The following is an 8447-nucleotide window of genomic DNA, read 5'->3' as shown; positions in this document are numbered from 1 at the left end:
GGGGGCTCCCGCGGCTCCGCACTGCGCACGCGCGCCCCGTCGGCGCCCGTCCTGATTGGCCGACCCCTCCCCTCCGCGCACTCCTGCCGGCCAATCGAGGCGCCGGCACGTGGCTTTGTTGCTTTCCTCGCTTGCCCCTCCCCTAATCCCTCCTCGCTTCTTTCTGATTGGCGGAGGCGGGGCAGTGCCGGGGTGCGAGGGCGCGCTTCGATTGGCCGGAAAGCGGCGGCCGCGCGCGGGGATTGGCCGTAGCGCCGGGGGCGGGGCGCGGACGGAACGGCCCGGGGGAAGCGGAAGCGGAAGCGGAAGCGGAAGTGGAGCGGTCGGCGGGGCGGCATGCAGGTGGGGGAGGGGGCGACGGACGGGGCCCGGCCCGGGCGAGGGGGCCCAGGCCCAGGCCCAGGCCCAGGCCCGGGAAGGGGAGGTCCGGCCCGGGTAGGCTTTCCTAGGCCAGGCCAGGCCAGGCCCGGGTAAGACACAGTAGGGCCAGGCCCAGGCAGGGGGGCTGGGGCCCGGGCGAGGCCGGGCCAGGCCAGGCCAGGCCGGGCCGGGCCGGGCCGGGCCGTCCAGGGCTCGCTCCGTCATGTCGTGCCGTGGTCGTTTCCTCCTCACCACGCCGCTCTCTCCCAGGACTACCAGAACCTGCCCATCGACATCCAGACCAGCAAGCTCCTGGGTATGGCACCGCTCTGCCCCGTCCTTCCCACCAGGCAGTGGTGCCCCAGGCTGGGGGCTGGCGTCGGGGAGGGGGGTTCGCTGGGCAGGGGCACCCTGAAGTGTGGGCTGGAGGTGGGAGATCACTGTGCTGGGGCGCCCTGGTGTGTGGCCATGGGGTGTCCAGGGAGCCGGGCCCTTCCTGGGTGCTGTGTTGCTTATGTCCTGCTCTCCCAGTGGGTTCGTTGCCCCCTCTGGGCAGCATGTCGCGGGGCAGCACTGCCTCTCTTGGCGCCACGCTGGCACCTCCACTGCCCTAGCCCAGGCAGGAGCGGGGTGAGTCTCCTCTTCCCCCCGTCAGGCCCTTCCCGGGTCTGAGAGGCCTTTGTGTCTGTCCCCTCTGCTCGGAGGCGATGGAGTGCCCTGGCCACCTTGCTACGAACTGCTCTACCCCTCCATCTTGGGCTGTAGCACTGCCCTGATGTGGGGGAGCAACCCCCCCCCACTGGCTTTGTGCAGCCCCCCACAGGACCCCAGCCCTGCTCACCACCCATCTCCCTCCCGCCTGCAGACTGGCTGGTGGACAGGAGACACTGCAATCTCAAATGGCAGAGCCAGGTGCTGGCGATCCGCGAGAAGATCAACGGGGCCATCCAAGACATGCCAGAGAACGAGGAGATAAAGCAGCTCCTCACAGGGTCCCGTGAGTAAAGCGTGGCTTTGCGGGGCTGGGGTGCTGTGGAGAGCCAGGGACATGGGCAGCAGCAATAGCTCTTGGACCTGGAGCCTTTTCTCGAGGGCTTTGCTTACAACAAGCTTCACTGAGCAAGGAGGAGATGGAGAGCCAGCAACACAGCCCTTTCCTGGGCCTGTACTCGATGGGCTGGGCTGGGAGCAAGGCAGGACCCGCCAGGCATCGCTGGCTCTGCAGCGACTGTGTCTTTCCGTCCAATGCAGACATCCACTACTTCCACTGCCTGAGGATTGTAGAGATCCTCAAGGGCACTGAGGCCTCCACCAAGAACCTCTTTGGGCGCTATTCATCCCAGCGCATGAAGGTGAGCACGGGCGCCAGGGCCGTGTGTCTGCCAGCAGCTGGTGTGTTTGCAGCCTCTCCCACTCTCTGCTCCTTCCTCCCCAGGACTGGCAGGAGATTGTGTCCCTCTACGAGAAGGAGAACACCTACCTGGGTAAGGCAGCTCCCTTGCTTCTCYGGCTTTCCCCAGTGGGCTCTAGAAAGCCCCTTGGGGGAGTCTACAGGGCGTGGGTGGCCTTTGGTCTTGCAGCTGGGATGAGGATGGGGTGGGCAGCCCCTCAAGGTGGCGAGGGAGCTCATGGGGTGGGGACACGGCGGCATCTCAGAGCCTTCCCTGCCCCTCCTGCAGCYGAGCTGGCCAGTCTCCTGGTGCGCAGCGTCAGCTACGAGATCCCCTCRTTGAAGAAGCAGATCAGCCGGTGCCAGCAGGCCCAGCAGGACTTCGCCCGCCGCGAGGAGGAGTGTCAGCTGGGGGCGGCTGAACTGAGGGAGCGTTTCTATGCCTCCTGCAAGCAGTACGGCATCACCGTGAGTTCCCCTGACCCCCAGACTCGAACAAGCCCTGCTGCAGAGATGCCCCKGCCGTGCCATCTCCCCACCAAGCCTTCTTCTGGCAGACGGCTCCCTGAGGTCTCTTCTCCAAGGTCCCTGAGGTCCTCCAAGGTCTGTTCTGACCTGGATGGGCCCAGCAGATCCCAGCCCTGTTGCAGGACTCCTTGTCCCAGAGGATGTTCCCACGGTGCCCTCTTGCCTGTGGGAAGAGCCGAGGTTTGCAGGGAGACCCCAGGGCCACCTTCCCTTTTTGCAGGCTTCTCCAGGGGGTGCCCCCGGCCTCGAGCTTCCCCGCTTGCCACCCTGATCTGTCTCTGTTCGCACCCCACAGGGGGACAATGTGCGCCAAGAGCTGCTGGCCTTGGTGAAGGACCTGCCATCGCTGCTAGCTGAGATCGGGGCGGGAGCCAGCGCGCTCTCAGAGGCCATCGAGCTGTACCAGGCCTGCGTGGAGTTTGTGTGCGAGAGGTGGGCAAGGGCTGGGTGCAGAGCTGCAGGGGCAGGCCCCGATCTTTCCCTCTGCGGGTCCCTGCCGTGTAGTGACAGCAGGTTCGGCTGGGAGGTTTTCCAGCTGCACCTGGGCCAGGGCTTTCCCCGAGGCTGTTAGGAACCCCCTGCTCTGGGCCTGGCACCCACGTCCTCGCGGTGTCTCCTAGCTCTGCAGAGCAGGTGGTGCCCCTGCTGCGGCACGTGGTGAAGCGAGGCAACACAACTGTCTATGAGTGGAGGACTGGGCTCGAGCCCACGCGAGTGGAGCGGCCAGAGATGGAGGAGGTGCCAGAGCAGCCAAAGGAGGATGCGGTATGTCTGACCAGTCGGGGCAGGGCGGCGTTGCTGGGGTGGCATCGGGGAGAGCTCAAAATACAGGAGCCARAGGACCAGCTGTGAAGAGCCTGATCTTGCCCTGCAGGCTGTAAACACTGGGTCTCCTGCGTTTGCTTTTCAGCTTTGATCTTCCCCAGGCTGAGGAGGGGCTTGGGAGGCTTCTAGGTGTGGAGAACCCCCGAAAGGCAAATTCTCTCTGCCCCAGCTGGCCCTAGAGTGCTAGGGTAATGCGCATGTGCTACACCCAGTGGTAGCTGTGTCTTTTGGTGGGGATTTGCCTCTCTGAGGGRTTCTCACTGTCTTTCTGCAATGTCTATTTGTGCAGCAAAGCAAAGGCCTCTTGGGACCACGGCAGCTTGTGGCCAGGGAGCACTGGGACCATGGAGGCAGCATCTAACAGAGCTGGAGAGGAAATGGTCACAGTTTCCAGCTGAGGACAAGCGTTGCAGCCCCAGGACATGGACAAAGCTATTTCAGGGTCTCTGCTYTTCTCGCTGCAGATTGACTGGGGAGACTTCACACTGGAGCCGACCCCGRGCAGTGACAGTGCTGCTGCAGACGGGGGAGTCCAGGCTGAGGAGATCGACTGGGGGATTGCGCTGGAGCCCAGCCCACAAGTGCGTCACCACCAGCTGCACAGCCTGGACCTGCTCCAGGCCTGRGCTGGGGACACAGGTGTCACAGGCAGCCCCGTCTCACAGGGCACCCTTCTTTTGCARCAGGATGATGGCATTGACTGGGGAGACAGTGAAAGCGATGGGGTGCAGATCACAGTTCTGGAGGCTGGCACTGAGGGTGAGCATAGCCACGGAGGGGCACAAGGAGTTCTGATGGGCACGGCGACCGGGCAGGCAGCACCCACCCTGCCTTTACACCCTCTTTCATGCTTCCAGTGACCTTGGGTACACTGGCTGCGCAAGAAGGCCTAACTGGGCCTGGAGCAAAAGGCTGCAAGGGTGCCTGGAGAGCGCAGGGCTCTCCTGTGTGTCCAGACTGGGGTTTGTTGCAGCTGCAGAGATCCTTTCCCTGCTGCTTTCCTGCCCCCCTCACCCCAGCTTGTCCCCTAGTGCCGGAGGGGGTCGCCTGTGGCTCCGACGCCCTGACGCTCCTGGAGAACCCTGAGACCCGGAGCCAGTTCATTGATGAGCTCATGGAGGTGAGTGCAGCTCAGCGGCTGGCTGGGCTCTCAGCCTTCAGCCATTCGGGGCTGGAGTCCAAGTAAGCAATAGCTCTGCTGCTGCCCCGAAATGGAAGCACAGGGACAAACAACTCCTTGTGCTCCAGGACTGTGCTGGGGAGAACCCAGGAGCTCTGGTCCCTTYGGCTCACACCAGCCTGGGGACATCAGAGCCTGGGAGAGGAGCCAGGAGTCCCAATACCTGTGTCCCTCCATGCCCTGGAGCATCCCCCCAACTCCCTGCCCCTGTCCCTGCAGCTGGAACTGTTCCTGTCGCAGCGCCTGGTGGAGATGGGCGAGGAGGCCGATGTCCTGGCTGTGAGCCAGTTCCAGCTGGCCCCTGCCATGCTGCAGGGCCAGACCTGCGCCCACGTGGGCTCCCTGCTGGCCACCACCCAGGCCCTYGTCGGCCAGCTCAGCACCCGCCGCATGCAGCACCTCTTCATGATCCTCGCATCCCCCAGGTCGGGGCTGCCTGTGAGGACAGGGGTTGGGGCTGGGCAAGGAATAGCACAGGGACTGGGGGACCCTGGGGCTTGGGGAGTGGGGGGTGGGCACAGCTGGAGGTCCTGGCTCTCCTGGGAGCTGTGATGGAGGTGCTGGAAATCCTGGGGCAGGGGTGGTGCCCGGGTGGGCAATAGAGGCGCTGGCTCTGGGAGTGGCAGAGGTCCTGGTTCTCCTGATACAGGTATGTGGACCGTGTAAGTGAGCTTCTCCGGCAGAAGCTGAAGCAGGCAGAGCTGCTGGTGGTGAAGAAGGAGCTGATGAGCCAGAAGCGGCAGGAGGCACTGGCAGAGCAGGGTGCCTTGGAGCCCAAACTTGACCGCTTGCTGGAGAAGACGAAGGAGCTCCAGAAACTGGTGAGGGGCAGAGAGGGACTGTCCTGGGATGGAGTTGGCTATCCCCGGGGGCCCCTTCCCCTTTGTCCTGGTGCTYGGAGCCAGGTCGCCCTTCCTAGCATCTGCTGCTGTCCCCAGGCTGCATCTGAGCACTCCCTGATCTTGTGCCTCTGTCCTCTAGATTGAAGAGGATATCTCCAAGCGCTACAGCGGGCGACCAGTGAATCTGATGGGTGTCTCTCTGTGAGCTGCGCTGGATGGCACGAGGACAGGGCACTGTGGAGAGGAGCCTGCTGCGGCCCTGCCAGAYGAGCCCCGAAGGAGCTGGTAATGCAGCTGTGGCCTAGCTGTGGCTTTGACAGCGTTGAATAAAGCCCTTCTCCCAGGCAGAGGTCTTTGCAGTGTCCTTCTCGGAGCTTGAGGCGGATGCTCTCGAGTGTTGGATCTCACTGGAACGGAGCCCCTCACTGCTCCCCTGCAGGGTCTTAATGCAGCCTCGGTGTTGGCAGGGGGAGAGGAGGCAGGAGCCCCTCAAYCCGCTGCTGTGAGTCCCTGCAGCTGGTCCTAGGGGTGCTGGGCGGCAGGGGGATGCTTGCGGATGCTGGAGGCCTCCCTCCCTCGCCGGTGCCTGAGCACCCCACAACCGCGCTGGCGGGCAGAGCCGTCCCTTGCAGGCCGACGCCAGCTCCCACCCTGGTGCCGGAGGGGCTGCAGGGGGGTGGGGTGGCGGGGGTGGGGGGGGGCAAGGGCGATTCGATTTTAATTTCATAGCAGAGCAGTTGATTCATGGCTCGTTGTCGCCGCCGGTGACTCCCGTAATGACTTTCCATCACAATGAAAAGTGGAGTGACACCGCTCATTATTCCTGCCGCTTGTTATCGCGGCGCGGGAGGGGCCGGGCCTCCCCCCGCCGGACAGTGAGCGATGGCCCCCATTAATCACCGCCGCGGCCCCCCCCGGCAGCGCCCGGATAAGGCGCCCGCCGCCCCCATCGATCCCCATCAGCCGGCGGCTCCCGGCCGCGAGGGCAGAGCCCCGGCCGGGGCTGCAGGGGCGGGGCCAGGCGGGAGCCACGCCCCCAGGGCCGCCTGCCACGCCCACCGCCCTTATATGCCGTGCTTTGGCCACGCCCTCAGGGCAGGCCATTGGTCCCCGTGCCTCTCTTGTCCGGCCTCCTGCTGCTGTGCCGTAGCTCATTGGTCTGTCTCTGCCTTGGGCCCGCCCCCCCTCCCAGGGGGCGGGGTGTGACGTAGGGCTCTGGGGGGATTTCCCCCCCCCCCTCCCTGGGGCCACGTGGGGGCCCTCGGCCACGCCGGGGTCAGGCGTGGGGCCGTGCGGGATCCCCGCCCCACGGGGCTTGGGGGAGTCCTGTTCCCCTCGCCTCCCCCCACCCCCGGCCTCTGGCACCCACCGGCGCGGGGCCCTGGGGCACCCTGTCCCCGTGGGGCCCGGGTGGATCGCACCCCGTGTCCCCGCCAGGGCCAGACCGGCGGTGGTGGGGCCGGAGGGGGGGGTCCTGTGCCCACGGGGCCGGGCGTGGGGCCGCGGGGGCTCCCGTCCCCACCCGCCCTGCGCCCCGCAGCCCCCGCGTCTCGGGGGAAACCGAGGCACGGAGCGGGGGYGGCCGTCCCCGTCCCCACACCGCGCGGCAGGGAAGGCATCCGGCACCGCCGGGAAGGGGACGTTTCCCCCCACCTCCATAAAGGCCCCTTTATCCGCGGCGGGCGGGCGGCCGGCGGCGGCGGCGCGGCCCCCCCGGCGCAGAGGCCGGGGTCACGGCGGCACCGCGCAGCCTTTAATGGAGGATTAAAGGACGGGCGGACGGGGCTGGCGCTGCGGGGGCGAGGGGTGGGCAGGAGCCGCTCGCCTCCCTGCCCCCTCCATCGCAGCCTGCCGCCGCTATAATTTAATCCGTCCCGTTCGGCACCACCCCTCGGCGGCCCGGAGAGGGGAGGCGAGCCGGCACGCGATGCTTTATTAGCCCGCCGGTCGGTTCTGTTATTAATATCGCTGTCTGGGCACCGTCCCCGAGATCTGATCGTGCATGAAATATTGCGCTCTAACGCCGATCGCTGTTCCCATTATCTCCAACATTACCAGGCGATAATGACAGAAAAATAAAATAACCCCCTTCCCCAGCCTGCTGTAATTAGCATGGCGGGCTGGGGGGGCGGCAGCGGGGACCGCGGGGAGGGAGGCCAGATGGGAGCGGGAGACCTCRCTGCCTTCATCCTGGTGGCCCCCGCAACGGCCTCGCGCCCACRCAGCCCCAGCGGCCCCCGGGGGACGCGGGGTGGAGGGCAGCACGTAGGCGCAGGGGCACGTGGATCAGGGGGACGTGTGGATGAAGGGGACGTATGGACGAAGGAGAAGCATGGATTGTGGGGACGTGTGAACGGAAGGGACCATGTAGATGGAGGGGACGGACATGCAGGTCGTGGGGGACACATGGGTCGGGCGGACGTGCGGATGGACGGGACACATGGATTGGGGGTGTGGTTGGAGGAGCGCATGCGGTAGAAGGGGACATGTGGATGGAGAGGACYGCGTAAGATGGGCTGGGAAGATGTGGCCCAAGGGGACGTGTGGCTGGAGGAGACCACGTGGTTGGAGGGGACATGTGGGATCAGGGGACACGTGGACATRGGTCTCCTGCATTCGAGACCCCATCAAGGATCTCGTCGGGCTCTCGGCTCCCCCTGGGACCCATGGTCTCCGCAGAGGAGGCTGTGGCAGCAAGCTGAGGATGTGGCCAGCCCACCAGGAGCCCCAGCACCCTCTGCGCCCTCACGGTGCCCCGCCAGGCACCCCATCTCACTGGGCATCCTTGCAGGCAGGTGCCCAAGGTGATGCTGGACCCAGGAACCGCGTCCCCATCCAGTTCCCCAGCTCACATGGGGCAACTGTCCACTGCGGCCCCAGATGAGCTCCAGGATGCTTTATCCACTGGGAAACCCTCCAGCAGCAGCCCAGCGCCGGCAGCAGCCCAGCACCCACAGGAGCAGCTGGATTTCCCCCCCTTCCCCAATGCCCTCAGCCCCCCAGCTGCCGCTCAGTACCCTCAGCTCCGCCGGGGACACCCTGAGACCGGCTCTACCTCCTCCCTGCGTGGCCAGGGGGGCTCGGCTGCCGGAGGCCTTGTGGGGCCCCAGTTGCTGCTCCGGCTCACCTGCCAGCCAGGAATTTAATTACCAATTAAAGGCCCTTCCATCTGTTTGAGGCCTGCCCGAAAGCGCCGGCTCCCCTTTAATTACATCGCTGACAACCATTTTGCTCAATTAGCTGCTGAGCACAGCAGGAGGCAGCGCGGGGGCACCGATGCTGCCGGACCATCTGGGTGCCCGGCCCACAGCCGCCCGCCCCC

At 65.8% G+C, this 8447-nt stretch overlaps 1 protein-coding gene across 3 annotated transcripts; it reads left to right on the top strand.

Annotated features, from left to right (window-relative positions):
- Positions 1–301: 301 nt before the first annotated feature.
- CDK5RAP3 (CDK5 regulatory subunit associated protein 3) lies at positions 302–5472 on the top strand. Of its 3 annotated transcripts, none has more exons than XM_085313037.1 (14): positions 302–342; positions 631–676; positions 1226–1357; positions 1612–1712; positions 1796–1844; positions 2040–2218; positions 2574–2710; positions 2899–3043; positions 3568–3684; positions 3790–3862; positions 4135–4223; positions 4503–4708; positions 4933–5104; positions 5265–5472. In XM_085313037.1, exons 1-14 carry the CDS (start codon positions 337–339, stop codon positions 5328–5330), a joined length of 1518 nt encoding a protein of 505 aa, XP_085169163.1. In that variant the 5' UTR covers positions 302–336; the 3' UTR covers positions 5331–5472. The 3 variants fall into 3 exon arrangements, with proteins under 3 accessions (XP_085169163.1, XP_085169162.1, XP_085169161.1); XM_085313036.1 differs by having other exon boundaries at positions 3787–3862; XM_085313035.1 differs by having other exon boundaries at positions 3769–3862.
- The last annotated feature ends 2975 nt before the right edge of the window (positions 5473–8447 follow it).

The sequence above is a fragment of the Rhea americana genome, unplaced genomic scaffold (assembly GCF_003343005.1).
Source record: "Rhea americana isolate MKP2758 unplaced genomic scaffold, rheAme1 scaffold_374, whole genome shotgun sequence".
Lineage (NCBI taxonomy): Eukaryota > Metazoa > Chordata > Aves > Rheiformes > Rheidae > Rhea > Rhea americana.
The sequence above is the reverse complement of the archived record's forward strand: the minus strand, read 5'-3'. Positions and strand labels throughout refer to the sequence as shown.